At 40.2% G+C, this 23,427-nt stretch overlaps 1 protein-coding gene across 1 annotated transcript; it reads right to left on the reverse strand.

Annotated features, from left to right (window-relative positions):
* Positions 1 to 8,099: 8,099 nt before the first annotated feature.
* LOC138951030 (uncharacterized) lies at positions 8,100 to 22,920 on the reverse strand. The gene is made up of 5 exons (XM_070322714.1): positions 22,278 to 22,920; positions 20,010 to 20,173; positions 19,206 to 19,685; positions 18,583 to 18,953; positions 8,100 to 12,635 (listed from the first exon to the last, which is right to left on the reverse strand). The coding sequence occupies exons 1-5, from the start codon at positions 22,902 to 22,904 to the stop codon at positions 12,256 to 12,258; spliced, it is 2,022 nt and encodes a 673-aa protein (XP_070178815.1). The 5' UTR covers positions 22,905 to 22,920; the 3' UTR covers positions 8,100 to 12,255.
* Between the last annotated feature and the right edge of the window lie 507 nt (positions 22,921 to 23,427).

A 23,427-nucleotide genomic window follows, 5' to 3' on the forward strand; every position in this document is an offset into this window, starting at 1 on the left:
GCACGAGCATTTCAGACGCTTGCCTCTGAAAAAAGAAGTTCTCAGCCAAATTACGAACTCAAACTGGTACGTTTTACATATAAATGTGTTAGTTGGTATCTTTTGATTATCACAAAACAATTTGCGACTGCTTTGGCCGAGGATGCTGGTGACAGTATCATTATTATGAACCCTACCCTAAATCCAGGAAAGACGTCGTCCAAAATGTAGGTAAGTTTTGATTAAAAATAAATTCACACAAGACTAGTATTGTTGTTTGGCTTCAATGGATATATTTTCATCAAGTATGATGTCTTTACATAATATCTGTATAATATGAATGGATTTGAACTATATACTATGTCATTATGACCTTCCAATCTTCCTAACCCCCAGCCCAGTAAAGCGTGCGAGACGTTTCCTGAAAAAATGTCGCTTTGTGGTGCGAGTTCAGTGTGACATGATTAGTTTCCAGAACCCCATTTCTGACTTTCAAAGTTTATCTACATACATTTAGCAATGCACGAGCAAAATATGACAACTTAATGGTGCCTTTTGGTTTAATGCTATGGTAAAATTGCTAGTGATAGTGTTTACAGCTTGAAACAAAACATAACAGAGGGGAGTAGTCTTCCTCAGTCTGGTTCAGAGCATAATGTATTTCTATTTTAAGAGGTAGCATTATTTCTGATAAGAGCTAGAGCCAATATAATGATGCTGAATATTTGAAAAATGAACTTTATGACTCATCTGAGTAGCACAAGAGCCTTCGTGATCGTCAGCGTAAGGCTTGCAGTCTTCAAGGCAATTCCTAGATGAACAACTTAACACTGCGTTCGATTATTCGCCCATTTCTTGAGCTAGAGATTTGAAATTTGTACACGCGTCTAGGGCTACATGTACGCTTTACAATACGTAAAATATAGTTGACTCTCGCGTTATTTAAAGGTCACAACAAGGTCATTACCAGGCAAAAACGAGGGAAAACCGAGGGAAAGTACCATTTTCTGCAACTGTTTGTAAGAAAAAGATTTCAAATTCAATTGTTTCCTGGGATTAACGCATCTCTAGACATGACAATCATCCGATTATCAGACATCAATTGTGGAGGTCACGACAAGGTCATTACCGGGTAAAAACGAGGGAAACCCGAGGGAAAATACCATTTTCTGCAACTTGTGTGTAAGTAAAAGCTTTCAAACTCCATCTTCTTCTGGTATTGGCGCATCTCTAGGCATGACAATCATCTGATTAACAGTCCTCAATTTTCAAGGTCACAACAAGGTCATTACCAGATAGAACCGAGAGAAAACCGAGGGAAAATACCATTTTCTATAACTTTTTTGTAAGTAAGAGCTTATAAACTCCATCTTCTTCTGGGATTAGCGCTGATTTCAATGACCCTGAAGTCCGAGGAAAGTTTTCTTGACCCATGCCTACTTTGAAGGTCATGACAAGGTCAAATTTACACGTTTTCTATTTGGGAATATCTTTTACGGTCAAATAAAATACTTTCTGGACGTCAGCTATTTTCGAAGCTAAAGCTTAATTACAACTTTACACACGTCTTGGGATTTATGAAACATAACGCAAATATTGTTGACTCTCGTAATATTTAAAGGTCACACAACAAGGTCATCACCAGGTAAAACCGAAGAAAAACCGAGGGAAAGTACCATTTTCTGCAACTGTTTGTAAGAATGAACTTTCAAATTCAATTGTTTCCTGGGATTAGCGCATCTCTAGACATGACAATCATCTGATTAACAGTCATGAATTGTGGAGGTCACGACAAGGTCATTACCGGGGAAAACCGAGGGAAAATACCATTTTCTGCAACTTGTGTGTAAGTAAATGCTTTCAAACTCCATCTTCTTCTGGTATTGGCGCATCTCTAGACATGACAATCATCTGATTAACAGTCCTCAATTTTCAAGGTCACAACAAGGTCATTACCAGATAAAACCGATGGAAAACCGAGGGAAAATACCATTTTCTGCAACTTTTTTGTAAGTAAGAGCTTATAAACTCCATCTTCTTCTAGGATTAGCGCTGATTTCAATGACCCTGAAGTCTTTGGAAAGTTTTCTTGACCCATGCAATGTTTGAAGGTCATGACAAGGATGGGATTTTACACACGTCTAGGGCATTATAAGACATGAAACAAATATTGTTGACTCTCGTAATATTTAAAGGTCACACAACAAGGTCATTACTGGGTAAAACGACGGAAAATATATCAACTTTATGACTCGTCTGAGTGCCAGGACAGCCGGTGTGATCCTCAGAGTCAGGCTTGCAGACCGCAAGGCTATCGGTAGATGAACACCTTAACATTGACTTTTTCTTCTCTCTCCCCTTCTCTTCTACCCCTATTACATCCAGCCCCGCCCACCCCCTAGAGCCCCTGTGGGCGAAGGAAGATGTCATGAATCTGCCTCAACAGCTTTAGCTTAGAAAATAGCCGAACACAAATAGAAAACGTGTAAACTTGACCTTGTCATGACCTTCAAACTAGGCATGGGCCAAGAAAACTTTCCTCGGACTTCAGGGTCATAGAAATCAGCGCTAATCCCAGAAGAAGATGGAGTTTATAAGCTCTTACTTACAAAAAAGTTATAGAAAATGGTATTTTTTCTCGGTTTTCTCTCGGTTCTATCTGGTAATGACCTGGTTGTGACCTTGAAAATTGAGGACTGTTAATCAGATGATTGTCATGCCTGGAGATGCGCCAATACCAGAAGAAGATGGAGTTTGAAAGCTTTTACTTTCACACAAGTTGCAGAAAATGGTATTTTCCCTCGGTTTTCCCTCGTTTTTGCCTGGTAATGACCTTGTCGTGACCTCCACAATTGATGTCTGATAATCGGATGATTGTCATGTCTAGAGATGCGTTAATCCCCCCAAAATAATTGAATTTGAAAGCTTTTTCTAACAAACAGTTGCAGAAAATGGTACTTTCCGTCGGTTTTCCCTCGTTTTTGCCTGGTAATGACCTTGTTGTGACCTTTAAATAACGCGAGAGTCAACTATATTGTATGTATTGTAAAGCGTTCATGTAGCCCTAGACGCGTGTAAAGTTTCAAAGCTCTAGCTTAAGAAACGGGCGAATAATCGAACGCAGTGTTAAGTTGTTCATATAGGAATTGCCTTGAAGACAGCCAGCCTTACGCTGACAATCACGAAGGCTCTTCTGCTACTCAGATGAGTCACAAAGTTCATTTTTCAAATAGTCAGCATCATTATATTGGCTCTAGCTCTTATCAGAAATAATGCTACCTCTGAAAATAGAAATACATTATGCTCTGAACCAGATTGAGGAAGACTATTCCCATCTGTTATGTTTTGTTTCAAGCTGTAAACACTATCACTAGGATTTTTTACCATAGCATTAAACCAAAAGGCACCATTAAGTTGTCATATTTTGCTCGTGCATTGCTAAATGTATGTAGATAAACTTCGAAAGTCAGAAATGGGGTTCTGGAAACTAATCATGTCACACTGAACTCGCACCACAAAGCGACATTTTTTCAGGAAACGTCTCGCACGCTTTACTGGGCTGGGGGTTAGGAAGATTGGAAGGTCATAGTGACATAGTATATGGTTCAAATCCATTCATATTTTACAGATATTATGTAAAGACATCATACTTGACGAAAATATATCCATTGAAGCCAAACAACAATACTAGTCTTGTGTGAATTTATTTTTAATCAAAACTTACCTACATTTTGGACGACGTCTTTACTGGATTTAGGGTAGGGTTCATAATAATGATACTGTCTCCAGCATCCTCGGCCAAAGCAGTCGCAAATTGTTTTGTGATAATCAAAAGATACCAACTAACACATTTATATGTAAAACGTACCAGTTTGAGTTCGTAATTTGGCTGAGAACTTCTTTTTTCAGAGGCAAGCGTCTGAAATGCTCGTGCATCACTCTTCAGGGTATAGTTGAATTTTGACTGAAAAGAGAAAGTGCGCCCTTGAATATTTCTTGTTAACATCGATTTTTATGTTCGGCAGGCCCCAAGCTTTCAAAAAATACCCATTTGGTTGAGTCCGCTTTTGGGTGCACGGTCAGCCCTCCGCCGTGACGGAGTAACTCACACACACACACACACACACACACACACACCTGGAACATATACTACTGCTTGTTGTTTTTCTGTCAGTTTCAGCATGGTTCACGGCATCTATGTCCTGTGTGTGTGTGTGTGTGTGTGTGTGTGTGTGTGTGTGTGTGTGTGTGTGTGTGTGTGTGTGTGTGTATGTGTGTGTGTGTGTGTGTGTGTGTGTTTTTTTTTGTGTGTGTGTGTCAGCGGCATTCGTAAGAAACAACATCAAGTTTGTGGTTTTTCGCTTGTTTAAAAAAACCTCTACCTAACTGACGACAAGGAAGAGCGAAAAACTTCATATTTGTGTGATTTGTTTCTCCGTTTTGACTGAGCAAAAGTCCTTTTTCAAGTGTGGAAAACACGCACGCAAGCCTCTCAAAGACTTGGCAATGTGATGACCTCCCTTGCGTTTGACACTTTTTTTCAATTCAGTTATATTGCTGTGCTCAAGGGCATACATCATATTACTATGTCATGTTTTGTTTGAATTAAACAAATTAGAGCATTTTTTTAATCATCTTTAGCGTTGGCAAGATTGGTAAGAAGAATTGCATGTCTTCGATGGGATGATAGCGGTGGAAAGGCTCTTTGCTCGTGTTGAACTATAATCACGTGTAGGCAGTGTTGTTGTAAATATGAAATGAATATTGAGCAATTTCCTGCGAAATATGGCCTGATGGTCGAAATGGGGCTGTGTGAGACTATCCAATCGCAACCCCCAAATTTCCCCACGTGTCTATCAGAATAGCAATGTAATCCTAGGACAGTGTGTTACTTTATGGATGGCAACGTTTGGTGACAACTTACACGACTTAAAAGAGAAGTCCAGGCCCCATTCAGATGGACCGTACTTTTAATCTAATTTATTGAGCTTAATTTTGAGGTTGTTGACAGACCAGCTTTTTTGTTGGTCCGAGGGGGAGCATATCGTCTTTTGTTTCATATTTATTGACCAAGGCCGAAGATATGCCCCCCGAGGACCGACAAAAAAGCTGATCTGGCAACAAACCATCAAACATCGTTTTTGTCATCATTTTGGTAGTGAGAAAATAGGTGCACAATCAACCCAGGGAGCCATGCTTTGAAACACGGGTTCCGTGCTGATAACCACACGAGTCCCGGTTTGATAACCACTGGCAATCAAAGCTGGCGTGTGAAAGCAATTTTCTGTGTTTTTGAGTTCAGTAAATGTTGGGATGAATATGTCAGGTTTGAGGATGCACAGTTCTGTAGGTTCATCTCGGTATTCCACCCCTCGGCTTTCTGTTGTAAATACTAAGCTGAGTGATCGAATGCGGAAGCTACGTTTGGTCAAAGGTCACAGAAGATTTGCGTCGTGCAGCGAAGGAACGAATCGCGATCTTGTTTCCGACTCAGTACCTCTTTTTGAGTCACTTGAGAAAATGTGACTCTATGTAATCGGTCAGTGTTAGTCTGTCCGGCCGGCCGGCCGTCCGGCCGGCCGTCCGTAGACACCACCTTAACGTTGGACTTTTCTCGGAAACTATCAAAGCGATCGGGCTCATATTTTGTTTAGTCGTGACCTCCAATGACCTCTACACTTTAACGATGGTTTCGTTGACCTTTGACCTTTTTCAAGGTCACAGGTCAGCGTCAAAGGAAAAATTAGACATTTTATATCTTTGACAAAGTTCATCGGATGTGATTGAAACTTTGTAGGATTATTCTTTACATCAAAGTATTTACATCTGTAGCCTTTTACGAACGTTATCAGAAAAACAAGGGAGATAACTAGCCTTTTCTGTTCGGCAACACACAACTTAACGTTGGGCTTTTCTCGGAAACTATAAAAGTGACCGGGCTCAAATTTTATGTGAACGTGACTCATTGTGTTGTGAATAGCAATTTCTTCCTGTCCATCTGATGCCTCATATAATATTCAGAACTGCGAAAGTGACTCGATCGAGCGTTTGCTCTTCTTGTTTTTCATTAGACCTGTCATTCTGCTTGCTCGGCTTTGTTAGATGTTTGCATATCGTGTTGCTATTTTCTTTGCTTTTATTATTGTTTCTTACTTGTGCTTCGTTTATCGATACAACGTCTTGTACACGGGTCAAAATGTGTGTGTCAGGGGTCGTTTTACTTGAACTTGACGTTCGTGTTTCTCCGAACGTCTGTGTATCGAAACACAGATACACGCACTCCATGACTCTGTAAGAAGACAAAACATATCGCTAGGTTTCATTTGTTTTTGATGAATGTATGACCTTTCGTGATGATTGAAGTAGTTGGTTTTTTTGTTTACTTTTGCCAGTTTGCCAGTTCGTTTTTGGAACTTTGCAAAACAGTGTCATGTCTGTTTAGGTCTGGGGAAACACCAATGAAAAGAGCCGAAGAATCACCGAGCGTTTCTATTGGGTTTGCTTTTGATTATCCATGTATAACCTGCTTCCTGCAACTATGGTAACCGGGGATGTATTGCCCAGGTGCTAGTGAATGAAAACTCGTGAAAATTATGACAATATTTTTTACCTGGTCCCAACTGTGGGTTGCAATTCAGATTCGAAGCTTAAAAAATATTAATTAATCTGCTAATGAATAAAGTCTGCCTCAAATCAAAATTGAAATTACAGACACAAAAGTAATTTTATTGTTTTCTTTATTATTTCCTAAATTCATACATGTAGTTATGTTATGCTTGTTCTGAATGTGCTTATAAATAAGGAACCATGTTCTGCAAATTATATTTATTGTTGTGGTGTTGGTATTTTAACCGAGACCACCCTGTCTCATTTGAAGGCAACCCAGCTATGGACTTAATAGTCTCGGTGGAAACCAAAACCTCTTCAGTGTATTCAGTTTTAGTCAGACTTAATGTTTTGATGTCAGTGCACTTCACTTTTTCAAGTTGTTGTTACAGATGTTCCCCACGCAACAAAATTGAACTTCATTAAAGTTACTGAACTCCTCACATCCAGGGTGCACAGAGCCCTTGGGGCTTATGCCTTTGAGCTATGCCTTAGGCATCCATCCATTGGGAAAAAAACCCATTGTCCATCAGGCAAAGGCACTCAATAAAGTCAACGTTCTAGCTATTTTCATTGTATTAGATGTATAAATTGAGTAATTAAATGGAAACACTAGATAATGGAGTCGCTTTTAATGTGTACTGCATTAAGGCAATGTAAGGCAGTAGAATTAAACTTGGAGAGTACATGGAATAACCTAGTTTTTTGGGTAGTTATTGAAATAACTTTTAAACGTGAATGACAACATTGTGAATATTAGTGGACATAGACTGCCGTTGCTGTGGAAACTGGCAGAAACAGCCGCCATGTTGGATTTGTAGGAAACGGTTTTACATATTACATATGGTTGCATAACTGTAGTCTTATGACAAAAAATCGTTTTATATTACCGTTGATATGATACATGTGTAGCCTTGTGCCAAATAGTATGAATTTCTTATGTATGGTGTTGCTGTAAAACCGTTTCCTACAAATCCAATATGGCGGCTGTACATGCAAGTTTAATGTTACTGCCTTACAATGCCTTAAGTGCATATAGTTTGTCCATAACTTTTTACCAGAAGTGAACATTTGACGTCATACTGTCCTCCTTTCTTTCCATGCCTTTGCGGAGATTTTGCATTCCTGACGACCAAGTACGACGTACCGAATTATTATAATTACAGACAATCAAAACAGTCAAAACGGAACCAGTGTTCACCTCATCAGAGGGAACACATTAACCCTGGCCCTAAATAGACAAGTTTGCTTAGTGATCACACCTAACCATATTGCATTGGCACGGCATTCAGTTACAGCTTCATGTTTGTCAAAGGCCAAAGAAAGCAACTTTGGTCGAGAACCTGTAACAGTTGAACCAATAATTTGAAAACAAACAAACAAACAAACAAAACAAACAGAGAAGAAAACACACACACACACACACACACACACACACACACACACACACACACACACACACACACACACACACACACACACACACACACACACAAACAAAGGTCACGCTCCTAGGTTACGAGTGTTTATTTCATACACTTCACATGTGGCAGGCTCTCACATAAAAGGCAAACACGATTGTTTCTATCAGTTTCTAATTGGCAGCAGGTTTAAAAACGAAGAAATAAAACTATAAAAAGCAAATTACAACATTAAATAGAATTAAAAAAAACAAGCAGAAAAGTGAACATGAATACACATAGAGTCGGTACAACCTTTCTTGCAAGGTGACACAATAAGACTAACGGGACTGCTGGCAACTACCACCTCAAATCAAGAGAAACGGGGTGTATGATGACTTACCACACTAGGAGAGAGAAATTGGTTACTGGCTATTAACAGCACAAAAGAAGAAATATTACGTCTGCTGCACTGGAAATTATTACATAGAATATATCCAACCAATATTTTATTAAACAAAATGGGATTACGAACATCGAATAAGTGTGAAGTTTGTAATGAATTAGACACCCTTGAACATTTCTTTTTTAGTTGCCAAGAGGTGATGAAGGGTTGGAAAATATGTACAGATTTTGTTTGTAAGAAAATACATGTTGCCATCATTTTGAATGAAGAAAATGTATTTTTGGGTTATTTTAGGGAAAGTTTGAAAAATGATTATATTTATTTTGTGAATTATTGTATTTTAATTACCAAAATGACCATTGGAAAATTTATATATGGGAAAAAGTTAGATTTGGGTGTATTATTGGAAACTGAGCTGAACATGTATTAGGAATAAATGTATGTTATGATTATTTTATTTATTTATTTATTTAAACATATTAGTTTACTGATAAAGTTTGTTGATTTAAAAAATGTACACATGTGACTAAGAAAAGAAAAGACATATGAAGAAGGTTTGCTCCAAGCCACACACACACACACACACACACACACACACACACACACACACACACACACACACACACACACACACACACACACACACAAAAACAAAAACAAAAAAAGGCAAAAAATAATTGTAGTAGCAAACCTGCATGCAACTGAGGTTAAAAAAAAAAATTAAATTAAAAAAAACTTACCACTCTAGACCCTGCACAAACAGGCAACACAGTAAGTCTTGTAAAATAACATTGCATACACACTGACATATTCCATTTCGCCCATCAGATGAACGAGCTATCGGGTTGTGGTGCAGGATTCTGAAAAAAACAATCACTCCCTTATGTATCAACAACCATAGGGAGTAAGAGATTACCTGCTATTCAGACTTTGTCGTTAGACAGAGTTTTCGTTCATACGTAATTTGTGCATTTTGCTTTTGGAGGGACAATTGCGAGTTTGACGCAATTCGTGTCATGCTCTGGAAGCGAGATACAGTATACAATCTTGCACACACTTGCTTTAGTAGCGGCGAAGAAAGAAAGCGTGAGACGTACACGTCTTGATTCTCACACTTGATAACTTCACTTGGCATATCTAACCATAATAGGGTAGGTTGCAGGAACTCACATACACACAAAGACATACTACCAAAACAACAAATCGACGTCGTCAGACAGCTTTTCAGCAGAAGGCCAACATTGGTTATTTTGATTATGAAATAGTGTATTTGTACGTGGTATAGATAGAACGATAAAATAATGTTAAGTCATGCATTGTACATCGTATTTTAAAGAATATTTCTCATGGAGAGTGATTTACTGAGTCTAAAGCACAAAACATCCAAATCGCGAAGATTCGAGTTACGTCAAAGTTCCAGGACGACGACAAAATATGAATGTTTGAATGAACCAAACTGTCGCCATGCAAACATCTAAATGCAAGTACTCTCGCGTGTGATGTTAATCACGGGAGCAAACTTCAAATTTCAATTTAACCAAAGAAACGGTTTCACACACAAAAAGTGATAAGAGCTTGGTAAATAGCATATGAATAACGCACAAGTTATGTACACACTACAGAAGAGAGATAGGGGGGAAAGGGAGCGAAAGATAGATAGATAGATAGAGACAGAGACAGAGACAGAGACAGAGAGAGAGAGACAGAGCGAGAGAGAGAGAGAGAGAGAGAGAGAGAGAGAGAGAGAGAGAGAGAGAGAGAGAGAGAGAGAGAGAGAGAGAGAGAGAGAGATCAAATCAAATCAAATTTTATTTTACGAGGGTTGTGGCATAAGCAATATAAACGAGCTTCTTTTCAACCAGCCCTCGCCCAGAGAGGGACTACTCTAATCTATATACATTTATATATACAAACGTAAAACAATTACAAAAGATAAACATAAAAAATAATAAAAATTAAAAGGCAGAAAAAATTGGTAATAACCAGAACATGTTTAATTAAATACTGATGCTATATAGACAGGTATGATCAATGCAATGTGAAAATAGACAGAACGAAGTCTTCCATCACTGTGACTTTTCATAATTTGACATTAAATGTGATGATCGAGGTGTTTTTTGAAAGTATTGAGACTTGTTGGGACTCGAACTGATTCCGGGAGAGAATTCCACAAAACGCTGCCAGAATAAGCTAAACTTGATTTAAAGAGATCTATCCGTGGAATGGGGACATTGAATTTTCGGTTTGGTTTGACTTTAAATTTGGTAATGAAAGCACGTGGTGCATGGCCGGAAAGGGTTTTGTGATGGAGCATGCCTTTATTTGATTTAAATCTTTCTTTTAAGGGCTACATCTTAAGTTTCTTATAATCGTCTAAACGAGACTGGATTGTTTTAATAGAATTGATTTCAGTGCTCGTCTGTGTAGACTATACGGTGGTTTTAAAATATTTGCACTGGCAGAGTCCCAGATGGTCGAACAATAATCCGGATGTATGCATTAAAAAAACAAAAAAACTTGAGTGTGGATCAAGAAAGTGTTTTATTCTGTTCAACAGATATATTTTTCTCGACATGGTTTTACACAACGACCTAACATGATGGGCCCAAAATAAATTATTATCGATATATACTCCCAAAACTTTGTGATCTCCTACTTCCGCTATTGCGTCGTTGCCAATTAATAAGGAATGAGGATTATTCTTGATGTTTTGTCTTGTTTGCCTTGTTGTAATTAACATGTATTTGGTCTTTTGGGGATGAAGACTCATGTGGTTATACTCCGTCCAATTTATGAGATCATCTATACTGTTCTGCAGTGATGAATAAACTTGGTCTAATTTGTTATCAGAAGTGTGTATGGTCGTATCATCAGCAAAGAGTTCACAATCATCATTAACACTAAAAGGAAGATCGTTAATATACAGAGAGAAGAGAAGTGGCCCAAGGACAGAACCCTGGGGCACTCCATATAACACAGGTCTTTTACTTGACATAGTGGAGTTCACGCAGACGGACTGCTCTCGCCCGGCTAAGAAAGACGAGAGGAGGCATAGGGTTTGGGGTGACAATCTATACTCAGCTAATTTTCTTAAAAGTAACTCATGATTAATGACGTCGAATGCTTTTTGCAAAATCGACAGATAAGACACCACAGAGTTCATTATTGTTAATGTTGCTAAGCAGTTTTCAAAAAGGTTTATTAATGCTGTGTGGCACGAATGATTTTCTCTGAAGACTGACTGATTTGAATGAATAAGGTTGTATTTCTTCAAATGTGCGGCAAAGTGTATATATAGGGTTTCTAAAACAAAAGTACACCAACAGACATTGAAACATCAGTACCGAGACATGAAAAAACTAATATGTAAGCTAATATGCTAATATGTACCCCAGACCAAGAAACCTACAACTGAAGGCAAACATTCTCAGAGAAATCAAGAACATTCCACAGGAAATATCCCCCAACGTAATGGACAATATGGCAATGAGGATGCAGTCTGTCATTGAAAAACGGGGTGGCTACATTGATCACGTGGTGTGAAGAAACAGACGATCTCAACTGAAAGCTGTGAACTGGGGACAAAACTCCTATGAACTGACTACAATATCACACAAAAATGATTTCAATAAAGTTACTGACTTGTCTGTAGTGTTGAAAAAAAATCGGGTACTTTTTGGGGGGACACCCTGTATATTTATATATGTTTTTCAAATGGTTTGGATAAAACAGGAAGAATCAAGATTGGTCTGTAATTGGCGGGGTCAGAAGAATTACCTGATTACTTTTGCCTCGTTTAATACCATGATCCTTGCTAGCATGCTATGAGTTGAAGAAACAGTGAGTACCAGCCGAAGTTGCACGTCACGGTTTGACCCAAATGAGCTGGGACGTGCACCGTGACATCGCGCATAGACGACCCCAGTCCTCGTCGTCATACACTGGCTTGGAGGTCTGAACATAGACAACAATCTTCCTCTCCAAGCCCTGGACAAATCGGCTGCCAGCTGCAATGACGTGGTCAGGTCCTGCCATGGTAGCTACATCTTTGACACCAAGAGCGTCGCCTGTTTCTAGAACTGTGACCGGTATGCCTCCATCTCTCAAACCTCGTACGAAGCCGCTGGCTGCGTTGGTCACGTTACCTGAAGCGTCATGCTCTTCATCTCGGAAGAAAGAGTCCCAGGAAAGTACGAGGACGTCCCTGTAGCGCGGCGGTTGTGGGTTTCTTCCTTGACATCGACCTGCCATCAAAAGCATTCAACGAATAAATTCGATAACAGCACTCTATTCATAAAACTGTAAAGGCGATCCTAAGCGGATCATACCTAAGACAAAATGCCCTTAGATTGTTTTCAAGAATATACCATAAGATTCTGTATTACAAACAATGTTACCGCGCAGGAGGACTGACTTCTTTTTGCAAAAAGGAAATGTCGTTAAAAAAGGCAACGAAAGAGCAGTCTTTGTGAGTGTTGTTTTGGTTACTTCCCTTGAGTGACTTCCCTTGTGTATGTAGGTGGCACTTAGATCACTTGTAAGTAGTGCGGTTCTTAGGCTGTTACGTCATAGAAGGTAGCGCTTCATGACAACTTTTTGTTTCCAACACCGTAGAGAAACAGCGCCCTTAAGCGTATTCACACACTTTGATGTAATTAATCACAAATTAATGGCATGGTACCCCTCAAAATGGACGCACAAACCTCTCGTTTTTTCTACTGCTTCATTAAAAATGACATAACACAAGAGATACGCACGATAATAAAGCAAAACAACCTGTTCTGGATAGATAATTCATTTTGCTTTCTCCTCGTATGAAAAGGTTGCCAAGTTACGCCTATTCTGATGTTGTTTTTTTTTTAATAGGTATCTGACTTTTTCGTCAGGTCGATTTGGGGGGTACCTTTACTTAAGCGGCGGTCACGTGACACATATAACAGATATCTGTGATCCGAAAAGTGTGCCAGATAGCCAAGTGGCGGGTCTTTAATGTCATTGAATGAAATGACACGGGAATGATTTTTTAGTTGAGGTACGAAAATGGGTGCAATACTGTTCTTGCAGAGTTTAGTCATAAATATCAGACAAGCAAGCAAAATGAATCTCAAACAGAATGAGGCAGAGCGATGTTAAGATATCAAATAACCAAAGGGAAGTAATCGCTCTGTATGCATACGACATGTGTAATAGAGTAAGCGAGAGTTGTACGAAATCTTATCTTCTGGCACCTGAGAGAATAATTAACAAGTGTTGAAATGAACCAGCGACTTTCATCCTCAATGAGTTTTGATGTGTTAGTTCGTATCTTTTAATCATCATAAAACAATTTGCGACTGATGCTGGTGACAGTATCATTATTATGAACCCTACCCTAAATCCAGTAAAGACGTCGTCCAAAATGTAGGTAAGTTTTGATTAAAAATAAATTCACACAAGACTAGTATTGTTGTTTGGCTTCAATGATATATTTTCGTCAAGTATGATGTCTTTACATAATATCTGTAAAACATGAATGGATTTGAACCGTATATTATTTCACTATGACCTTCTAATCGTCCTAACCCCCAGCCCAGTAAAGCGTGCAAGACATTTCCTGAAAAAATGTCGCTTTGTGGTGCGAGTTCAGTGTGACATGCATAGTTTCCAGAACCCCATTTTTGACTTTCAAAGTTTATCTACATACATTTAGCAATGCACGAGCAAAATATGACAACTTAATGGTGTCTTTTGGTTTAATGCTATGGTAAAAATGCTAGTGATAGTGTTTACAGCTTGAAACAAAAAATAACAGAGGGGAGTAGTCTTCCTCAATCTGGTTCAGAGCATAATGTATTTAAATTTTAAGAGGTAGCATTATTTCTGATAAGAGCTAGAGCCAATATAATGATGCTGAATATTTGAAGACTGCAAGCCTTACGCTGACGCTCACGAAGGCTCTCCTGCTACTCAGATGAGTCACAAAGTTCATTTTTCAAATATTCAGCATCATTATATTGGCTCTAGCTCTTATCAGAAATAATGCTACCTCTTAAAATTTAAATACATTATGCTCTGCTCTGTCACCAGCATCCTCAGCAAAAGCAGTCGCAAATTGTTTTGTGATAATCAAAAGATACCAACTAACACATTTATATGTAAAAAGTACCAGTTTATGTTCTTATTCCCCCCTCTGCTTCTTTACCTCTGTAAACTTGTAGAGCTAGTTATTTTTCGATAATGACCCAGCAACCAAACAAATAACGAGCCAGCAACAGCCTGAATCCTCGATAGTGCAATGGGTTGAGAAGCTGTTCTGTTTTGGTACTACTTTTGCGACTGAAAAGTTCCGAACGCTCTATACGTACGAAATATACATCTCTGGAGCAAACAATACAAACATACCGCATTTAAATTAACAATTACAGGCCTGAACACATGAATCTCCATATAAAATCCATGAGTTAGGTTGTTTTCTGAATCTAGATCTGCCGTGCATACACGGTTCATCACAAGCAAATTCCCAAGGCAAGTAACTCATACTCTTGCCGACAAGAGTAGTTCCCCTTCTTTTAACGCAGTTTCTTCGACAACACTGACTGCAATCCGACGGTCAGTTTTCAACAATATTTCATTTTATAAACAGATCACACGCAACCAAATGCACACATCTCATCAATTTAAACAACATAAAGCGGTTTCATACACTATTTTCCCCAGAAAACTGAACTTCATGCAGTAATTAACGTTGGAACACGGGTGCAAAAGTTCGTCTGCTAGTCCCATTTGACGAAAGAACATTATCCTGAACGATACTAAAACATAAACAGAACACACAATATCTGCCTTTACCGCCACAGCAGAATAACAGCATATCTGTGTACTTGATTTTAGTCTAAAACAGGGAAACTGACAAGAAGTGTTAACAGAATGGAATGATTTGCACGGAACTATACAACCGCGCATTAATCGATCGCCTGCGCAGGTTGACTGGTTGAGTGATTCGGATTCGATCAAACTTTCGCACAAAAACTCCTGTTTTCTTTGAATAACTGAAGAAAGGAGGAATAAAGAGGTTACACACCTCGTCTCAGTGATTATTAAAAATAATGGTCTCAGTTCGCGGTCATGAAAAAGCTCGCTGAAGCTCGCATTTTTCATGATCCGCCAACTTCGACCATTATTTTTAATAATCACTGAGACTCGGCATGTAACCTCTACGTAATATGGCTGAGAACTTCTTTTTTCAGAGGCAAGCGTGCTCGTGCATCACTCTTCAGGGTATAGTTGAATTTTGACTGAGAAGAGAAAGTGCGCCCTAGAATATTTCTTAACATACATTTTTATGTTTGGCAGGTCCCAAGCTTCCAAAAAATAGTTAAAACGAAGAGAGGTACAGAAAAGCGTGCTATGCAGCACAGGGCAACCACTACCGCGCTAAACAGTCTCGTCAGTTTTACTGCGTTTTGCACGAGCGGCGGACTACGGTCATTTTGAAAAAAATGCAGTGCGTTCACTTTCATTCTGTGAGTTCCACAGCTTGACTAATTGTAGTAATTTCGCCTTACGCGACTTGTTTATCTTCTCAAACTCGTCAACACTGAGGATATTTGCAAAGAGCATCTCAGACGACTTTACATAATTCTAGGTGCTTTGGTTCAAAACTTGATTTTTCCAGATAGCGCTGGCGGCCATCTTGGATTTTGGCCTCTGGTGAAAAATGCCAGCATTTTTCGAAGGTGTAGGGGGGTCTAATTTTGTTCTAAAGCGTCCATAGAAGTCAAATCAATCGTCAAACCTTTGCAGCCAGAGAATGGTCACGGGAGTAAGGATCTGGGCCTAACTATTACAAAGGCGAGTTAAGCTGGCATTGAAATGCCGCTTCCTCATGACGCGTGTGAGTCTAAAATAATAGGACATAGTGGTGTGCAGAGAATGATGATGTTGTGGCAAGCCTTGTCAAAGCGTGAGTTTTCTTCCACACTCGAACAACTCTTCCTCACGGTCGTCCTACGACAAAGTCTGAAAAGCTACTGGCTGTCTCTCCATAATCATAAGTTGGTCTCTTTCTCCTTTCTACCTAGTTCACCTCTGCCCTTCTGTCTGCTATCTATTCAGGACCTCCACCACCCTCGCGTTTTGAAGAGAAAAGCAAACATGCATTGAGAGAGAAAATCAGATGGGGTTGTTTCAAGGAGAAGGGAGGGGGAAGGGGGGGCTTAGTGCGTGTCTATGTCACTGAAAAAAAACAGTGAGACATTACAGAGCCTTTGGATTCAGGGAATGATAACAGAAATACAATAGGACCATTTTTGAATCTATCAATGACATTTCTATTTTCATTAGAATTAAACAAAATATATTGAACAAGCTGACCTATTAATCTTTTATGTCCGAGTTTAAATGCTATCCAATATACTTCCTCTAGTCAAACAATGCTTGACCAAAATGTCAATCAATTTGATTTAAACATGACGTCACCGTAGTCTACCCTCAACTTTTGTGGGAGAAAAACCCGGACATGACGTCATCTAAAAACTGTTATCGAAATAATGGGAGCACCCCTCTGAAGATAAACCCTGGCAGATGCCATATGTACGTATAGGTTACAACACGAGTGGTTTTTTATATGGCTTGTATTTCAGTCAAGACCCAGCGGATGAATATCATCGGGAGACACGAGCCTCTGGCGAGTGGCTCTCGATTGATATTCCCGCTGGGTCTTGACTGAAATACAAGCCATATAAAAAACCACGAGTGTTGTAATCTGTATATCCCATTCTACCATCAAACACAAAGTGTAGACTACTAGCGGCACTGTTGCGATCTGTGCAGGGTAAAACTGTTGCCAACGAGACTTAGCCCTTTTGCAACCTTAAACTAAGTGACCGTCGCTGAAAAAATAAAACGAATGAGTGCATCGATAAGTACGCGGTAACACTACTTTCAGACCATTTAAAAGCTTTAAGTAAAGGTTCATAAGTTGCAAGAAAGTAATGAAGTCGAATAGAAATTAATTTAGTTGAAGCGCACAATTCTTTTGTTTTGCGTTTCAGGTCGGCAGAACGGGCGAAACGGGTTTGGGACCCATTTGGCTTACTCGATTCAGAATCGATTCCACGTTGTTTTTCTCGAACGTGTGTAATTAGGCTTATTGACAGAGAAGCAAATTTTAGGGAACAAATATGTAGGTTTAGACTTAACCATTTGCTCCCTATTTGAAATGTATCTACGTGATAAACTGTTTTGCGAGTGTGTTTGCATGGATGAACTTAAACTGGTATGGCTTTGAGGAAAACGCGACCGACACGTCTGTCACCGCCGATTGATTGCATTTTGAAGGAATATGACTGGATTACGGAAAAATATGTGGACTTACTGCAGAGCCAGGCAAAAGAGTAGACTTGCTCGCAAAACACGTGAAACAGCCGAAAAAGTCGTCTGCTAACGATGCAAGGGGAGGGTACTCGTGTTTTTGTTTTGGTTCGCTAGCATCTGGTTATCTTGTAAGTTGAATGTTCGTTTTTTTCGACCTGCATTGCTTTCATAATGAAAGAAACTTTTGCTTATTGCATCTCATACATCAGATCAGTTCTGAGATTCATTTTTGCGTGCAACTGATATGGTTTTCTGAGCCGTAAAATACGATTTTAGAACTTCATACAAATGTGTCACATTGTTCGGCGCGAGGTCAAAGGTCGGGAGGAAAGTAGTCCTTTGCCCAAATCGGAATCTGCACTATCATATATTTTTTGGAGTCCATGATGTATTTATTGAGCTATAAAAAATACAACATATATACCCATACTGAAGTAACAGAGACAAAGAAGGGAGGTCATGGGATATAATTTAATACAAAATGTGTTCGGTAGTTTCGTGTAATTGTTGCACACACATACGAACATGGTACCTTATTTGCATAAACCAAGACTCTTTAAATGTGAGCACATTTTTAGAATAAACATGACATGTCTAAATATTTTTGGATATAGCGATTTCTAAAGAATACAATACAATCATTGTAAAACCCCGGATATGACGTCATCAAAAAAAGTCTGGGGATATCGTCTGGAAGATTTTGCATGAACAATTTTATAAAGTTGTCTAGTAGTTTCCTGGTAATGAATCACACACACACACACACACACATGCACACACACATACACACACACAAACACACACACACACACATACACACACACACTGGAAGCTCACCATTTTTCCCAACGAGCAAGGTATCAAGGGTTCTGGCGACCTCCTTCCCGCATGCTTCACATTCATACGTTTCCTGTTGTGGATCATGTCCATCGCCACGATGAGTCACTTCTTGAACAGGTGGACCATCAGCAGGTAGGGGAGCTGAGGATTCTTCATAACCCTGGACATTCCTTCTCTCTCCTAGAGCGCGGTGCTGAGCCACGTGACGAGTGACTGACGGTGGTGTCCTCAGGCCAGTTCTCAGCACAGCCTCGGTCAGCAATGGTGGTCTCAATGTGTGGTACATGGAGGCAGCCCAGAGGTGTAACCCTGGCCCCACACGCTGGCTGAGCTTGGTGCAAAACTCGGCAAAGTGAATTTCACTGTTACTGAAACAAAAGAAAGAGCTTTAGAAACATAGAATAAAAACTCTGTTTGGGGATATTTGCACTGTATGTTAGTTCATCAGATACAACAATGGTTCAAATTTCTTGGCCAATGTTCATTTTTAGACAAATGAATAACTTTTGAATTTTGGCATTTGGATGAGGCATGTGTTAGCACATTGTAACGCATCAAAATAATTCCAGTGTAGACCTTGTATTTAACATGCATTCATGAAAAGATATGATGTTACTCACTCGGTATAATCATCACAAGCTTCGTCCACGATGACAAAGACTTTATCTGGTACTGACTGACTGAGTTCTCTCAAAGCCTTGTTGAGCTCCATCGGCAGATCATACATGTGCAGGTGAATCAAGTGTTGGTCCGCCATCTCCTTCAGCTGATGAGCGATCATGTGTGACGCCGCCATGTTGCCCTCCCGTGTGCTCACGACATGCACAGGTTCTTTTTTGTTCTGAATCCAGTCTATTGCTTTCAGAATCAGAACGAGAGATTTTCCTGTACCAGGAGGACCGCAGACGAACACCAAAGGAGACAACTCGTTCTGCAACACGTCCAGCTGAGTAGGATGCAGTACAATGTCAGCTGGGGCGAATCTGTTCGCTGTCTCTGCGACCCCTTCCCCTTGCAGACGGAGATCAGAGCATTGGGCTTTTGCCAGACCGGGCACTGCTGAACACGGCACAGTGACTGTGGTCGCGGGCCCTCCAAACCTGGAACGGTTTACAGGCGGAACATGTCAGACAAGTGCAAGATTAAGAGTAAACCCTGCGACTAGACTGTATACGTAGCAACAGAGATGATCAAGATTAAGAGTAAACCCTGCGATTTGACTGTATAGGTAGCAACAGAGATTATCAAGATTTTCGGACAAAAAGCCCTTGAAGTATCTCTCTTTTGTTTTTACCCAAAAGCATTAACATTCTTTAAACATCCTCACGCATCTAATACAACATGACACAGTAGAGTTGCATCCACCCAACCATCCCCCCACCCCCACCCTCCACGCATACGCACACATACATAGTCAAACGTACCGTGACACGAGGTCCACATAAGTATCATCCGTCATGGAAGGGTCTTGCCCGTCTCTGTCAGCACACTCTCGCCACCACTGGGCAGGGTTTCTCACATCATCTTGTGTAAGACACAGGGTGGTGGGGTCTGTGGTTGGACTGACCAGCAGGCAGTCACGTAGATCCTGACAGAGGAGAAAACAAACACATACAATATACAGTTAATACTGCAGTTGAATTTCTAACCCCCACTGAGAGAGGCACATCTAAAGTCTCCTCGTATCACGTGTTCACAATATTTGGCAAAGTACGGTTCCCCCTATACCCCCATCCCATCCCACCAGTATTGATCTGGACTGCTTTTAAATGTGTCTTGGAGTCATTTCAAAGTGTATTCACAAAAGAGAGATCATCCATGTTATAACTAGACCATATATTCACACGTGTGAGTGTCATGCAAATGACGTCAAGGGGGCAAACTATCTGATTGGATAAATATGCGGAACTACTTTTGCAACAACGTGGCGACTTCCACAAAACCGTGAACAGTTTCCTGAGCAAGGAACTGTACAACTACCGGTACTTCTTTGTAGAACCAGCATTTGACAAAACTTCATGACACCACAAGTGAGTCGCTGATGCAGTACGACTACTCTAATTGAAATGTGTGTTCACAAAAACCAGTATCATTTTCGTGTAAGTGCAGATACTTTTATAAGTGTTACGATTTATTTTGCTGACACATTTACCGTACTCGGAAATTAAACGTAAGTACTCGGAAATTAGTTAGGTTGCCTGTTTCGTTGATCGTAACAGTAAGTTCCCCAACGTAAATTCTGATTCTTTGTATCTCTTAGGACTTCCAAATGTTGTACGATCTAAAAAAGAAAAAAAGAAATAATTCCTCCAAAAAAATATATTCGCAGTTTCCACTACAATTGTATTCCTTTGGGATGAGAACATGTACGCACCTTCGAGTTTTACTTTCCCACCATCATTTTAGACGAGAGATTTCTACATCTAGCTTCACATAACGTATGCCATATCCACATTTTTCCAACCCCACTAATACTAGATTCCCTGACCCCATATTTTGGCGATTTCTGTAACAAAGACATAGAGTTATATTTTCTTGTAATTGTCTTGGTCCACGCTTGGTAAGGTATCTTCGTTTCTATTTTGTTAATGAACCCCGCTATGAGTGAAAAGTCGTGAAAATGATGACAAGGGTTTCAGGCATATGTCTGAGTGGAAGAATGCTCTCACCGCTGGTTAAGCCTTGGTGGCTCGCTGATCTTTACAAGATGGACTGAACAGCAAGGACGCTGTATTTTCATTGACGGCACCTTGAATTGCTGGTTTGCTGCTCATATGCGGAGTCATCTCGGGGATCATTAAAGTATATAATGCAAACGTCTGGTGGCTGAAAAACATGCACGCGGGGAATGAATAAAAGGCGACTGTAGGCTATCCTCGCGAACAGCAGTTTAATTTTGTTTGAAGAATTTCCCAGGGAATTTGCTCAAATAAGGAAACCAAATTTGTCCTGTGTTGGCAAAAAGTCAGTGGTAGCTTAACACACACATTTGAAAGACATTCAGCACAGCAATGAAATAGAACATTCTAAAATGCAGATACCGGGTTTTATCCTACATACGTGAGAGAGACACCCGTGAGATAATAATCGTTCAAATCACACGTGTGTATATCATGTAAATGAGGTCATGTCAAGCAAGTCTGGCAGGGACCTGTTTATCCACTGCTTATGATGCCAAAGTCACCGAGACAAACGTCATTATAGAAACAAAAATTGCGCTCGCTAATTACCCTCGATGAATCTTTAGAACTAACACGTCACGCCACACTTTCAGAGTGACGTTTCTTTGCTTTGACGTAATAGATTGCACGAGGCTTTATAAAAGATCGAGGTTCCAAAACAAGCGTCTTTAATTTAGCTGCCTCGTCTGCAAGACATTTTCAGTAATATACACGTAAATACAGTATGCAGGATAAACAGAATACTACATGGCTTGCTGTATTATACCAGATTTACACTCGTTGCTTTTTCAAATAGTGAACAGCTCGCTTTCGCTCGCAGTTCAATATTTTTAAAAAAAACCTCGTGTAAATCTGGTACGACACAGCAAGCCATGTAGTATTCTCTATCTATCTACACCATGCTCTACATTCAGGGAATGTTAGTTGATAAATCGTGTCCTCTCTGTGGTTATAGCACCATACACTATCGCACGCAGGTACACGGGACAAACGGTATTGATATTGACCAACCTGCTTCAGCTTGACATTGGCACCTAGCGCTGTACGCAGTTGGTCCCTGGTGATGTTGGGCATCATCAGCGTTGTCCTGATCCTGGGCTTGTTCTGATCGTGTGACACCAGGTGTTGGAGCACGTCGCGTGCCTTCTGCATCTGCGTAACGGCCTCTTGCACTTTCTTGGCAAGGGTTTTCTGCTGATCCACGACGGACATGTTAGCGGTGAAAACACTGTCTCCAAACGCTTTCAGCTCACATGCCAAGAGTCCGTACTTTCTGTGAATGATCATAAGGTCAAAATCTCCCTCGTGTTGCCGTTGTTGTATCAAAATGGAGTCTTTCGGTTTGGGTGGTATGGGTGTTTGGGTAAAAGACAGATGTTTCAGATAGTCATGGAACTGGAGCTGTGAAATGACAAACATGACTTGCCCGCGGGACACCTGGTGTAAGCAGCTCAGCACCCGATTATTTGCAGCGTCATCACGAGCGTCACTTTCCTGGCTCAGAGGCTGTAGGACGTACACAGTGCGCCCTGCTACCTGCTCTGTATCGTGTTGTGTTCTGTTCATGTACACTGCAGGCACAAAGTAGGACTGTGTGGAGAGCTCCGGATACCACTGCTCAACGCGCTGTTTGCACATTGCCAGGTCGGGTTGCGCTGCCATGTTGACTGATAGCTGCTGACAAATAAGAACCGTGGTTATTGTGTGTGTGTGTGTGTGTGTGTGTGTGTGTGTGTGTGTGTGTGTGTTTGTGTGTGTGTGTGTGTGTGTGTGTATGTGCGTGTGTGTGTGTGTGTGTGTGTGTGTGTGTGTGTGTGTGTGTGTGTGTTTGGTTTAAACGATATTTTATTAATGAATTACAGGGTGGCTTGTATATACGATATAAACATTTGTGGCCACACAACAAGCTAAGCTTATATTAAGTGTGGTTATAAATATGTACATCTAGATAGGAATTGTTATTTCACGTTATGTCAAGGTCATACATGTAGAATCACTTCTACCCTTATGAGAACGCAAGACAGACAAGATACAACTTGTACACACACACACACACACACACACAAAAGAGGAACAAAATGCAGCAAAAGAATTAGAGGATGTGACAGAGGACGGGAAGGACTGCAATATCGGGGAGATTCCGGGGGAGGAGGGTGGGGGG

This window comes from Littorina saxatilis, linkage group LG16 (genome assembly GCF_037325665.1).
Source record: "Littorina saxatilis isolate snail1 linkage group LG16, US_GU_Lsax_2.0, whole genome shotgun sequence".
In the NCBI taxonomy this organism is placed as follows: domain Eukaryota; kingdom Metazoa; phylum Mollusca; class Gastropoda; order Littorinimorpha; family Littorinidae; genus Littorina; species Littorina saxatilis.

Excerpts from the sequence above, each read along its gene's own strand:
- LOC138951030 (XM_070322714.1), bottom strand. The coding sequence starts at position 22,904 with ATGTGCAAACAGCGCGTTGAGCAGTGGTATCCGGAGCTCTCCACACAG. Across the intron at positions 18,954-19,205 it reads GCTTGTGATGATTATACCGA|TAACAGTGAAATTCACTTTG; the intron begins GTGAGTAACATC and ends CTTTTGTTTCAG. Across the intron at positions 12,636-18,582 it reads CTTGCTCGTTGGGAAAAATG|GTCGATGTCAAGGAAGAAAC; the intron begins GTGAGCTTCCAG and ends TTTTGATGGCAG.